The 14,484-nt window shown below is 35.3% G+C and overlaps 1 protein-coding gene across 5 annotated transcripts in view; it reads right to left on the bottom strand.

Annotated features, from left to right (window-relative positions):
* Positions 1-13,944, bottom strand: part of ahnak (AHNAK nucleoprotein) — a 36,578-nt gene extending 22,634 nt beyond the window's left edge. For 4 of the 5 annotated variants that reach the window (XM_053505257.1, XM_053505258.1, XM_053505259.1 and 1 more), the window contains exons 1-5: positions 13,669-13,944; positions 7,059-7,112; positions 3,141-3,220; positions 625-781; positions 304-509 (exon numbers count right to left, since the gene is read on the bottom strand). In XM_053505257.1, coding sequence (XP_053361232.1) covers positions 304-509; positions 625-781 — 363 coding nt within the window. In that variant the 5' untranslated portion in view covers positions 3,141-3,220; positions 7,059-7,112; positions 13,669-13,944. Of the gene's footprint in view, positions 1-303; positions 510-624; positions 785-3,140; positions 3,221-7,058; positions 7,113-13,668 lie in introns of all 5 variants that reach the window. The other variant, XM_053505256.1, reaches the window with a different exon arrangement.
* Between the last annotated feature and the right edge of the window lie 540 nt (positions 13,945-14,484).

Below are 14,484 nucleotides of genomic sequence, written 5' to 3' on the forward strand. Positions count from 1 at the left end.
GAAAGAATGGTGGGTTCTTCACAGATTAAGGGGGCAACAATAACAGTTTTCCAAATTTGTAATTACAGTTTGGAGTTAAAGAGTGAGCTTTTCCTTTTTTTACTAATTATAATTATAATATACTTCGCCATAGTCTGTAGGGAAAAAAATCAGACAGCTGCTTATGTTTTCATTTAGCTTGAAACAAGCTTTAAAATACTGTATATACTATAACTATAACATTATACAGTACTGTATACTATATATTGTACTATAACATTATACACATTTTTTTAAAATTAGTGTAACAAAATACAATTATACCAGGATGATATCAGGACTAGAACCTCCAAATCCACTTCGTCCCTCCCATGACAATGTGCCCATCGGAGAGCGACAAGGTGATTTGTCTCCTGTCTTTTGTTGTAGTTTTAGTCCAACTTTGTGTTTGTTAAGAGTCTTCAGTAACTCTGCTGTTTCTTCTGAACTCATATTCTCAAAGTAGATTGTCGCACCAACAATTTGATCACCTGTGAAAATAGTAAGTACATTATATAACATCATGTGCATGCTCTATTTAAAATCATGAAAGTCCTATCTGTTATTAATATGCAAGTTTTCAAAAGATAAAATGCAATTACCTACCTTCAAACACTTTCCCAGTATGAGCAGCAGGGGATTCTTCTTTCACTTCCTTGACAAAAATCTCTCCATGACCCTTTTCCTCTATTGTAAGCCCATGTTTATCAGGGCCCATCCACTGAGGAAAGAGCACTTCTCTTGTGTCCTCTTTGTCAGCCATCTTGAAAAAAAAGGAAAGAAGTTACCCAACATAAATAACAATCTTTAATATTCTGGCATAAATCAAGACTTTTTTTTTTTACAGTTGATCATTCTTATTAATAATCATTTACTCATGCCAGATTGCCATACCATAAAACCCCCTGTTTAATATTGTGCAAGTTCCCCTTCTGGTCCACAAGCATGGACTTCACAAGACCTAGAGGTGTCATGGTATGCAAAAGTCACGACTTGAGATTTATTTTTTATTATTATAAATCTATCTATAGCAAATAATGCTAAAAAATGGTTCTGTATGATAAGTTATAATTTCAATAACTTATAAAACATTATTTGCTGCGGTTGTTTTAAGATGGCACTTTTACTATTTTAGTAGCTTTTGATCAACATACCACACATTAATATTCAACTATACAGCTTACTGTTTGAGAAACAAAATAAACATAACTTATCCAAGTTAACTGCCTTACTGGCAAAAGTAAAGTAATACTGGCAAACACCAAGATAAAATCAAGATGGAGGCACCCAGTTTCCCACTTTGTGAATTTGGTGAGGTCAAAAATGATGTAATTCGAACCGGCAGATTATTATTAAAAATTTTATTCACCTTAAATTTTAAATATTAAAATTAGTGCCAAACAATGTATTGAAGTTAATAAATAGATTAGTAGGTGACATAATTGTGTGTGCTTTTTACCCTAACTCTAAATAATGTGACATGCCATCCTTACTGCTTAATGGAGTGAGGTGTATAACATCAAAATGGTTCACTTTCATGAACAAAAACCTCCAAAGTGTGGGAGCATTACAGTCTTAAATGGCCAAAAATAGCTCAAAAAAAGATTCACATTCGTGATGGGGCATGGTCAAGGATACCAGAGACACGTAAATCAGAAAGGACACACACTGAGGCAAATGTGGCTAATTAATGTCTGTGAGTCACTGTAAGCTAACTTAATTTTCAACTCCCCATATGAACTTTTTTTAGTTAAACACCCAACACACGCAAACCTACAAACACACAATTTTTTGTATCAAGCTGATTAAAATACATATTTTGAATGTTTTATTAATCCTTTTTGTCTTTATTGTGAATTAACACATGCTCGAAACAAGCTAAAGATAATTTTAAAAGCTAAATTAAAACTGGAATTATGAATTTTCCAACTTCAGTGTATTTAACAGACGAAGCAGGAAACCGGACATTCAGGGTTTACTAGTAAAATTCTAGGCAGCTAACTTGGATGAAAACAGTAAAATGTATAGTCATTGTTTCAGATTTAACTTTATATTGTAAAGGTGTTTGTGTCTCCGAGTGGCGCAGTGGTAAAGTGCTAAAGGCCTTGAGAGAGCTAAATTGGCCGAGCTCTCTCAGCGGGGTGGGATAAGAGGTATTAGTGCTCCCACACAAATTGCATGGCTCTACGCCATTCGGGGCGTCTGCAAGCTCGTGCACGCAGAAGGGGCGGATAACGCTGGCCTCCGAGTGTGTGTCGCCGCCTCCAACGGTAATACACCTGCTAAAAGATTAGAATATGTGAAAATCTAAATATGCTTTTTTTTTCAGTTTACCTTTCTTGTTATTATCACTTTGTGGTTCCCCAGATGCATATTTGGGGAAAAAGTTTAATTTATTGATTACTATATTTCCCTTATCTGGCAAAATAGGACACCTCTTCTGACTTTGCTAGGGTCAGTTTGACTGGGGCTAGGCACACCCACACTGCCAGCAGATGTCCGTATGCTGTTAAACACAGTCTATGCTTCTGCTTTTACCTTCATCTCATGTGTCTTCAATGTTTTATTAGGTTTGACATTTTTCCCTATCACACACAATTATTGAAGGACATTAGTTGCATGTCGCCATGTTAAAATCCTTAGTGGAACAATTTGGGCATTTTTAAGCTTTAGGCATTGTAATTTAAGCGCGATTAGCTTAGCGAACAAACGCCATCAAAGCAATTGTCATTACTGCGTGCACACGCAGCATGGTCTCATTTCCCAAGTTGTGCTTTTAAGTCAAAATATACAAACAACATGGAAACTCGCCTTACTGCAAAGATTAGTTGTATTTATATTATTAGAGCTTTCCGATGTGCATTTTTTCAATTGGGAAATTATTTTTCCCGTGCAGTGGCACCAAAGTGAGCTACCGAAATCTGCACTCTAAGATTCAGTTCTAGTACATACCTAGTACATAGTTATATATTTTGTGCTTTGTCTTAAATGTGGCTGTACAAAGCTTGTAAAATAATTTATGTAATATCTTGTATTACAGAGAATAATAATTTGCCAAAATGTGTACAAAAATGGCATTTATCTCATTGTGCTGTCAAATTGTTTAGATTTGCTTACTTTACCTTTTTTTTTTTTTGAGCTCTCCACTTCTTTCGATTGTGTTCTCCACTCGACTGGGCTGTATCAGCCCTAGTATCTCTTTCTGAAATTATACACAAAAAGCATCATTACTTTTCTAATTGGGTCAATATTTGCATAGTTATCCACTGTTAAGAAAAAAGCATGACCATAAATTAGAACTAAAGGGCAATTACTTTAAAGTTCCAGATAGCACATATACAGATAAACCACACTATTTAAAAACTATACAAATTTTAATATATGGTTTTATCATTTATATAAAATTTTACACAAAAATTAAATATTTAAAAATTCTATTTTTAACCATGAATATTTTATGACAATAAAAATAAATGCATTTTAAAGTTTTTATATGCTTTTTAAAGGCATGTGAGGATATATCAGCTGTGTATGTAATTATTCAACTATTCAGACAAGATAAAACAATTGTATTATTGGCACCCAATGTGAAATAAATATTTCTGTAGGGTTGCTAGTGAATATGTGGGCCTGCCATTCCAGCTTCAAACACAGACATTTCATTGTTTCTTTAATACCACCCCCTCAAACATTTTCTCAGCTATTAGCTACATGAGACCTTTTGACCATGAATACACCTACATGCATATTTTTTGCAAACACTGATTCTCACAATTTTCTAGTTTATGTGGACTGACTGTGAAAAAAACATCACAAACTGTTTCTCAAAAACCTTTTACTGTAACATAGCAAATCAACTATTGTAAAAAGCCCAAAACAATTATCATAATCACATGTATTGCATTTGATGGCGAAAAAAACATTTTTTATTGCAAATACACCATCATATGTCATATATCTTTCAACCTGTCTGTATGCACACAAAGAAGAGTCCAGCTAATAGACCCTGTCTGCTGTTTGTAACTTACTTACATACCTAGTGTTGTTGCTGCGTTATTCAACTGACAATTTGTGAGTGACAATAAATGTAACCATAATTAATATCTGATAACTGGTATTTTTTCTTATTTCCTAAAGCAAATTATCATAAATAATCCCCTAACAAACCTTAGTTAAGTAATTAAACATAATATATCAACTAACCGATCTGCTACAACTTATCATGAAAGTAGGAGTCCATCTGCCACGGTTTCCGTTCACCTGCCAACCGCCAGCACTTGGTCTGTTGTTTGCCATAAAGCCCTGTACTTACACACACTACAGTTTCTACACTGACAAACATCACTGTACCGATTGGTGAATGAGTACAAACAGCATTTCAATCACTTTATAATTATCTTCACCATTGACATTTTTGATAAAATAGGCAAACTTCATTTGTTTTCTCACTTACTCACTCATTCATTCTCTATAGAAGTAAGAAGTATAAGTAAGGGTGCTTCCAAGGGCATAACAACATTTCCAGAGGCTTGCACAATGCAAGATTGGTGCATCACTTCATGTGCTTTCCTCCTTACTCAGACATGCCCTTCACATTCTGGTGTAGGGTTAATCTGGATTTATAAGACCACACAGCTGTTTATTCCCAATCCTGTAAGTTCTCCCTACATTGTACATGGGGAAATGCTTCTACTTTCACCATAGCATAGATTACTACTGGCACTTTTTTACCATGCATCTTAACTAAGCATTTAACTCCTTTTCTTTTATGATTTTTTTCTAACCACATTTCTTCCACAAAGTTGACAGTTCGGCACAAACCCTTACAGTTTTTAATGTGTTGGACAGTTCTTAATCTTAAGTGCAGTAATTTGGACCTAATGAACAGAATTTTACATTGTATATCATGATTCAGTGTAGCTCACACTAGTTCATCAACTAAACACAAGGTAGGAATGCAAATCTTGATAATTACAAGGTTAAAATACAACTTATCATGGGAGTAGGAGACCATCTGCCACAGTATAAGTTCACTTCCCGCCAACCAGACAAGCAAGACTTAATGGTCTACCATAAAGCCCTACTTACACACACTCCAGTTTCTACATTGACCTACATTACTGCACTGACTGGTGAAGAATTGGAAACAGCATTTTAATCACTTTTTAATTATCTTAACCATTGAAATTATTGGTATTAGGACAAACTTAGTTTGCTCTCTTACATACTCCCCTCCTATATTCTCTATAGAAAGCCTGGAGCATATCTCAAGGGACCCAGGACACAAGGCAGGGTACACCAATCCGTCACAGGCACAAGCACTCACATACTAGGGGCAATTTGAAATTAATTTAAATTAGCCTATTATGCATGTCTTTGGACTTGAGAGGAAACCCCCCACACATGTTGAGAACATGCAAACTTCCACGTACACAGGTCCAAAGGCAGGTTGTACTCTCAACCTTGGAAATGCATAGCCACAGTGCTAACCACTACGCCACAGTGCCAATAACATAGTTTATGTTTATTTTATTTACTTTTTTAAATAAACGTTTGCATTTTTCTGCCAAACATGTCATTGTCATTTTTTTTTATAAAAAAAAAAAAAAAGAAAACACTGTATATTTAAGTGGTAGCATAGGTCTCTGGTAATAAAATTGTGTAGCTCTATGTAAAATGTGAAAAGATTATCAGTTATGCAATATTGCCAATGCATACAGAGGTGTCTTCCCTCAAATGTCTATATCAAAAAAGCTAACAACAAATGTAGTTGCAATTTAGATCTTGTCAACAGAGTGGATAACTTCTTTGTCACAGACTAAAATGTGAAAACAAATTGTGAATTCCACTTCTGAAGCAAAGCTTTTTGGAGTTTGGCATAAGGGTTTAAAAAAGCAAACATGTCCCCATTGCAACTCCTAGCAAGGGTATGGATGGCTTATTTTTCTTCTCCTGTCTCAAGCATGTTTTATCACAAAATCGAAACAGTCTCCTCAACTCCATCTCCTTTTTTAACCACCGTACATGTTTTCTTGATTTTAACAATTTCCTGGCAGTAAGTTCAACGACATGCTTATTTTTAGTTATTTTAATTATTTCATCTGATAGTTCTAGAAGAAATAAAACTTTAAAAATAATAAAGAATAACTGCCAGAAAAAGCAGACAATTTTAAATAATTACAGCATTGTATCTACATATTTTGGAGCATTTACACTATTCTATATATAAGTGTTGGTGTTGATTTGAAGTTCAAGCAATCAGTGTCACATGGGAAAGAACAGGTGGTCAAGTCATACTATGAGGGGAGCAGAGTGGGTAAGAAGTGTCACATTTCCCAGTGCAAGCTTTTTACTGCAGTCAAGCATGGTTTAGGTTTTGCGTAATGGCACGTGTTGAATTTGAACTGGTAACACTGTTGTGGTAATGAAAATAAAAGGATGCCCCAATAACAAATGAGTAGTCTTAATGTTATAACCTATGTGACTTTATATGGTGTGTGTGTGTGTGTGTCTATATAAAATATATTATAGTACTGTACAAATGGCTTCACGTTTCTACTTTAAAAAAATAAAATTAAAATATGTGTTGATACTTTGTGTGCATTTTTATTAGAGAACTAGCTGCTTAGTTTTACTAAACCTCCTGCAATCCTTCTGTGGGCATTGTCACACCATGCATGAAAAATCCAGAGGCTTTCTACTTGTTCATTTGTCAGCAAAGTGGTCTTTTACAGTACATAATATGCTTTTTTCTTTTCTGCCCTACAAATAATGTTTGAAAGACAATGTTTTTAGCTTTGATTTAATAATAAAGTCATAAAACAATAACAATTGTATATGTATAACATTTTGGTTTAATAAATAAATAAATTATGTGTTTATTTATTTAATTATTTTATAAGAAATTAACAAGGAATCATATGGTAGCAACCATTAAGAAGAATAAATGGATTGTACAACATGTTTTTTATGTGCTCTTCTGTAATAATTATTTTAATTAAACCCTGACCATAAAAAGAATAACAAAAAAAAAAACCTACCGGGTGCTTAAGCACAACCGGACCCCCTCCTCTGCCACACCTCTCCTCTGATTTCTGAAAAAAAATAAATAAAGGAAAATAAGCATAATAATAGTTGTAACTGTGAGTAACTTTATAAATTAAATAAACCAGCTACTGTTATTTACTTCTTATTTAAGTTCTGCACATAAAAAAAAAACTGTAAAGCTATAAGCTACTGAAACAGGCAAACTTCTTTCCTTTGCTTCAAAACAAAGCCCCACCCTTTGCTTTACACTTTCTCTGCTTTGCCCTCAGAGGGCGACAGTGACTGAAACAGATCTTACGCAAACATATTACACACAGCATTCCTTTACACAACGCTAAGCCTTTATCTGAACCACCCTCACCCAAATGTCCCACTGCAATATTTTAATGAAGCAAGTGTTGTATTGGACTTTTTTAAGTAATTATATTTTCACACATCATAAAATTATTAATGAATTATAAGGCAGGATGCCCACACATTTAAATCATGAGCTGAACTAAAATATGTACATATCCTGCATGCTCATATCATATCACGTTAATTTCACTAATAACCCTACATAGCAGCCAACACAATGTTAATTATAAGGAGACTGGTCACTCTTTCTTGATTATTAAAACATGAAAATTATATATTTGCATACCCAAACTAGAGTCTAGAGCAATACTATACATAATGAAGAATACTACACTACCCAACAAGTTAGGCCTTAGATTAATCTAAACAATAGGTCCTACCTTTTTGTGTTACAAGTCTGTGGAAACTAAATGCTCTCTTTGGCTCTACCTCTGCTGATTGGCAGAAACCAATTCCTAGGTGAGCACTTACCCATAGCAAACACTTGTAAAAGTTCTTTCAGGGAAAACAACACTGTCACTGACTTTCTACCACACTTTAAACATAACAAGTAGATGCTGAGGGCCAAATGTAGTTTAATTGCCTATATAAATGTAAACAGCATACATGATTACTGAAATAGGTTAATGTGATTATGTGATTTGTTGCTATTTATACTAGTTGTTAATTCATAAAGCATGACTTGTCTCAAGATATTTGTGTGAGCCGCCACGATTTGTACCAACAAAGAAATGTGTGTAATATGGTCGCTATTGCATGTCAGAGAAGAAAAATGGAAAAAGTATGGAATGTATTGGTTTCTTCCTGACAATTATTACGCTCCGGTTATCTCTATCAGTAAATACAAAAAAATTATAAAAATTTACTTCTAAAATTGGCTCAAATTTTAAAATCAGCCATGTGATTTGTTCGGAATGTTACTGGTTTTCTACACCAGTATATGACAGGATATGTAAAAATAAACACACTGTACTTGAACAAAATTTTTGCAGGTGTGTCATGCTAAGAGATTATTGGCTACCAAACATTTAATAGATTTGTCATGTCATTTTCTAAGCTATTATATTATTGTCCTTGATGACAGATTTCCGTAGCTGATCTAAAGCACTGTGCCAAAAAAGGTAGCGAGACAGGAAGAAATTGTCTATAAAACAAAGATAACAACTGAAAAAGATTTTTAGAACACCTTCATGGTCCTTTTATACAACTGGTTTCTTTTTTCTACAACAAGTAGCTGGGGAAACAGAAAGGAGACAAAAAAATCCCATTTCATTCACTTACAATGAAAACAAATGCTGCAGTCAGCGTAGACACGTATTAGCCAGTGGAGACCTGCCCATGACAGCATTGCACAACAACTGTAATTAAGTCTCCCCACTGTGGTTTACATTTACCCCATAATGACCATTCTGAATGCATAGAAAATAACAATTTGGATGACTGTAAATACAGCTATACTAAATGTCTTAAAGACCTATACTAGAATTTTAAAATACAATGAATGGGAATACTGGTTGAGATTACAATAATTACAAACATTTTGCTTAAATTTAATTACACTGCTTATCTACTGTAATAATCTAAAGAAGTATTCTTATAATTGTTATTAATGTTATAATTCTAATAAAACCTGTAAAACAGCTGAATTTTTAATGAATTGACAACACTTTCTAAAAAAATATTAAGTTTTATACCTTAATTAGATAAAGCAAATGGAAGCGATGTCTTGCACAATGCTGTTTCTAGCAACAGTTCAGGACTGATCACCCTCAACAACAGAAATAAATTGTTGCTTATGTCTCAACTGTGCAAACTTCAGTATCATCCATGATTATGAAACCATGATCAGGACCTCTCACTACTCTGCTGTTTCATTAAAACGCTAGTTATTCCAAAGCTGCGACTGAAATAGACATGGATGTGAGGTGATAAAGGCCAGGCTGGATGAGCTTGTCATTGTGTTTGCGTAGAATAACATAAGGCAGAGCAGCTGTGTACACTCACTGACATAAAAGAGACTTCTATGTATTTATATTAATTCTGTTGCTACTGTGCTAAAGGTAAAGCCAACAAATTACTACAATTGGCTGCAAGATCCTGCATAGAAGTGCAAGATATTACATAAAATTAAACTGGGATATGTGTGTGTAAATAATCTTTTTATTAATGTGGCATAAGACTTAGTGAAAGAAATAAAAAGGCCTTGTTACATGTGGGTCCTAAACATCATGCATCTAAAGTGTAAGACACACCCTATGTTAAAAACACACAGCCATAAGCACGCCGTCTATTCAGTGTTCACTGCAAAGAGAGCTGAGGGCCCCACCCTGGCCTCCAGTCCCACACATTCCTCGATGTAGCAGTCAGGCCAGCTGGAATGGAGCCCAGCCTCTCCTACAGTGACTAACTCCAAAGAAACGTCCTACACTCTTCTTGATCACTCTGTTCACACAGTGAAAAAGTATCATCAAAACAGGATATTCATATTCTTTAATATTCTTTCTGTTACTAATATTTGAACAATACTGCATTATCAGGAGATAAGTATGCTAGGTCTATGATGTTATACTGAAAAGGAAAAGGTAGTACTTTGGGTACATTTTCCATATTGCCTGCTGAGTCACTAATGGAAAATTAAGAATAATTACTAATTCAGTTGCTCTGCCAGTTCAACAAAACTGAAAAGCCATGGTAACAACATGCTATGCAACAGCCTTCTATAGAGATACAATAGAAACAATTAACACAAGCACAGAGTCCACTAAAGCAATAATCAAATCAATAAATTTACAAAAAACAAAAAATAGTTAATAAGGAACTTTAAAAAACATGTAATAAGAATTTATTGAGGTTACAGTTAGAAAAAAAAAAACAATATAATACCATCCTGAAGAAGTGAAAGTATCACACCCTGCAAGCACGCTTTCACTGACAGTATATTTAAGAGGATCAGAGACATAAACTGCAAAGATGCCTGGTGGTTTGCTAGAACATTTAATTAGTGCTAACTAATTATTGTCAACCAATAATAAACTAAAGACTGATCCTACATAAAAGAATAATATATTGAAATGCCTTCAAAAAGGTGTGCCGTAAGCAACTATTTACAGTTCATATATTAGGATAAATTATAACATTGAGAAAACAGAATTGAAATTCAAGGTGAAACATAACACTTATAAATCATACAATGAATACTATATGTTGATAGCCATACATGCCTATATGTTTAAAGTAACACCATGCCTCTGATATACAGCAAGGTATTTCAGCACCATTTTGTTTTAAAAACAGAGAAGAATGAAATACCTGTTTGATCATGCCTAGGTAATTCACTATGTGATTACAAACTTATTTCTGTAAATACCTGAGGTTTTATGAATGGAATGTTCATAAATCTTAAAGATAACTGCCTATGAAATACACTAAACAAGTCTGTCATTTATATTCTTAATAAAAGCTTTCAGAGCTTCAATAACCTAAGGCAAATGCAGCATAGACCTGCAAAACATGTCTTCTGACTTCTGCCCCTGAAATAAACTGTTTTTATTGTTTTAAACTCTTAGTCACGACTCCTGTAATCCAGCAATCAAGATTGAATTATATTGGACCACTAAAATGATTTCCAAGGAAAGGGATGCCACTGGAATCCATTGATATTAATCACATTATACAGTGTTCATCCTGTTGCAACAGTTCAGTCTATAAATCGAACAGGCATGAAATGGTTCATTTACGACATTTATATGTTGGCTAATCATGAGACACTAAATGCTATTCTAATCCTTTGTTCATGTTTATTCTTGCATGGATTACGCCTACAATTTTATACTGCTCATGATGAGACCACACCCCTTAACACCTATCAGCAATGTGCAATGGTGTGCATTAGCAATCTTTTTCCATAGTGTAAAATCTAAAATGACATATAAGCAGACTATATTTCTTTCTTTTTATATATATTTCCATGGCCATGAGTTTCAAATTTTAGGTAAACCATCCTCTACCAGTTCCCAGTTCTGATTACAAAATATAAAGGGAAAAAAATGTAAATGCACAAAAACTGTTTCACATTAGATTCCATCATACATCTGCTAGACTCGTGATTGCAACATAATCATGCCACATGGAAAATTGTGTGATTCTGAATCACTCACAGAAGTTGCAAGAAGTTACATTTAGAGGCAGGATTTCTCAACCATGGCTTAGTTAGGACAAGGTAACACATAATCACACAACAAGTGCAGAAGTGCTCAAGGTATTAAAATGATGATCATCATTATACATGCCTGCTTGAACCAGTTCAAATCGACATTTACAATAACATTTCCTAGATGACATCATGTCCAAATGCTTTCATTAATCATGGGAATATTTGATCCTTAAAAACTGGCAAACAATTATTACACCACGCAGTTGTTAGGAGGGTTGCTCCTAATCAACTTTTCTCCAAATTGTGAAAATGGCAAACCTTCTATAAGCCTATAAGGAAATGACAGAGGAAGTGTGCACAAGTCCAAACTCTTTCCGTTTTACAATAGTACAGCAAAATCCTCAAAAGCACCCATCCTTTTTTACATTATCAACAGCTGAATATGGTTACTTTATCTAAGACCTTTTCCAATGAGCAGAGACACCCATATGACTACAGCATTTTGGTCCAGTACAAATGATAAAGAATTTGATCACTTTTCTTATAGTCCTGAGCCTTATAACCAATGAACAACCTAACAGCAACAAGATAATGGCTTACTGTTGAAACTTGACGGATCCTTAAATTTCAACCAACCTTATAAAGACAACCTATGACAACAAATGGCAAAATAAGTCTTTAAATGTTTTATTAAATTATTTAATTCATCTTGCACAACTTTATTATTACTGTAGCATAGGAACAGGCACTGTAATATAGGATAGGCTTGACTGCAAAAGAGAACGAAAAGGGTGTGGCAGTGAAGGGTGGATCGGATCAACATATACAATTCCTTAACTGACACAAAGTTTTACTAAAGAACAAAAGACCGATTCTACAGTCCAGATTGACTTTTGACTGTTTCAGAAAGAGAAGTTTTGCAACTTTGTTTAATTTACTTATGTTTCTACACACATTTCCTACTTCAAGATTTGCCTTTAGTCCATTTTGTCTAAAGTAAACTTCAAGCAATGAAAGAGCGGAGCACGAATAAAATGCCTCTTTTTTGTTTCTTCCAGAAGAGCTTTGCTTTTTTTCCCCCAGTGTGTGCTTCAGACCTGGTTTCAATTAGTAAGTCTTTCCAAACCACTGCATTCCATCACCCACCCTCTTCCAGAGCACCCCCCCTCCCCCTCCCCCCCTCCACAACCCAACTCCCCACACCCTGGTTACAATCCTGAGGCAAGAAGAGTCACCCATTTCTACACATTTAAATTTCACTTAATACATTTGCTTTAATTATATAAATATATCCACTTGTCCGATACCATGACCAAGACACACAGTTTAATAACAGCATACATTATCCACGCTTTCACAGGCATAAAAAAAGAAAAAGGGCTGTAACCACATTTGGTAAAGTGTGCGAGTAACCACGTTAAACAACTCCGTACCAGAAATAAAGTCGATACTGATTTTTAGGGGGAGATTAAACAATAAGCAATATATGATATCACGATAGATTCGAAGTTGTAGAACTTTTCTCCTGCCCCCACTGTATGTACGTGCGCAATCGCCTCGCGCGAGCCACACCAACCATCTCCACGTTGCACCGCCACGCTGAACAGCACTACTGGAAGTTTTTTCTACTGCAGGGGTGTGGGTACCGTGTTTGCATGGCATGCAAAGTATAAATAATTTCCCTTACAATTAGTTGGCAAAGCACATGTTTGGCTACGGGTTGCTTTAAGCATTTCGTCATCTCTCAAATCCTTTAAGCCTTTACAGTAGGACAATCGGATTTTAGGATTTTTATCTATTTCACAGGTTACGCTGTAGTCGAAAGAAAACCAACATTTCAATCTGATAGTTCCCGAGAAGGAGAAAAAGTGCGTAACAGGCACGCCAATAGTGCAAACACATACACACCCACCGTCCCTCGTGTTCACATCTGCATCTCCAATACGCGTTTATGAACAGCAATCTATTTATTCCAGTCTATTTATTTAACACCTTATTTACGCAACATTGTCAGCACTGAAAATGCACACTTGATTACAAACTGCATGACCGTCCTTGCAAAGTAATTCAAACGTAAACAGGCTTTTTCCTACCTGGGAGCAGTTCACTGCCTCCAAAAAGTTTTAACACCTTGGCATGAGCATCCTCCGTCGCTCATGCCTTTCTGCCACAGCCGCGCAAAGTTTTCTGCCCCAGCCTTCCAATGCTGTCTGGGTTGTTTTTGTTAACTTTCTTTGCCTTTAATGACTTTTCCTTCTCTCTCTCTCTCTCTCTCTTCCTTCTTCACACTTTTTTTTCTTTCTCTCTCTCTCTCTCTTTGCTGCGTGGTCGTAACTTCGGGCTGTGGAGAATGGCTGAGTATAGGGCACGGCAACGATCTTCACTGGGAAGGAGGGATGACGGGAGGGATGGGTAGAGGGAGGGAACTGGAACAGGGAGTGGTCGGCTTCACCCCACCCACTGCTCCTCTCCCAGCCATTTACTCGCCACGCACTCAGAATTGCAATAATGATCCAAGCTAAAGGCTTAAACTTCCACACATTATTCACCATATGAAATAAAAATTAAAGGGTAAAAGTTGCACTGTGCGTAATCTGCAGCAAGATATCGTAACTTCATTTATTCTACAATCTTTTGTTCATCTCTTTGTGCCATCTTAACTTGAAAAAAAAAAAAACTTTCAGTAGCTTGAACAAGCAACCTCTTCTGCCCACTCATGTTGTTTATACCTCTGTTGTTGCTTCCTCTCCTGTTGTCAGCAACACTTATTTTTGCATACCAAACAAACATGAGTAAAAGACTAAAACATATAATCAATCAATAGCTTGGCAGTGACAATTCTAGGGTTCATCAATACATTTTATCATGAATTCTAAATAGCTTAATGAGAATGATGCAGGCAGCACAGT

Source organism: Clarias gariepinus, chromosome 10 (genome assembly GCF_024256425.1).
Source record: "Clarias gariepinus isolate MV-2021 ecotype Netherlands chromosome 10, CGAR_prim_01v2, whole genome shotgun sequence".
Classification (NCBI taxonomy): domain Eukaryota; kingdom Metazoa; phylum Chordata; class Actinopteri; order Siluriformes; family Clariidae; genus Clarias; species Clarias gariepinus.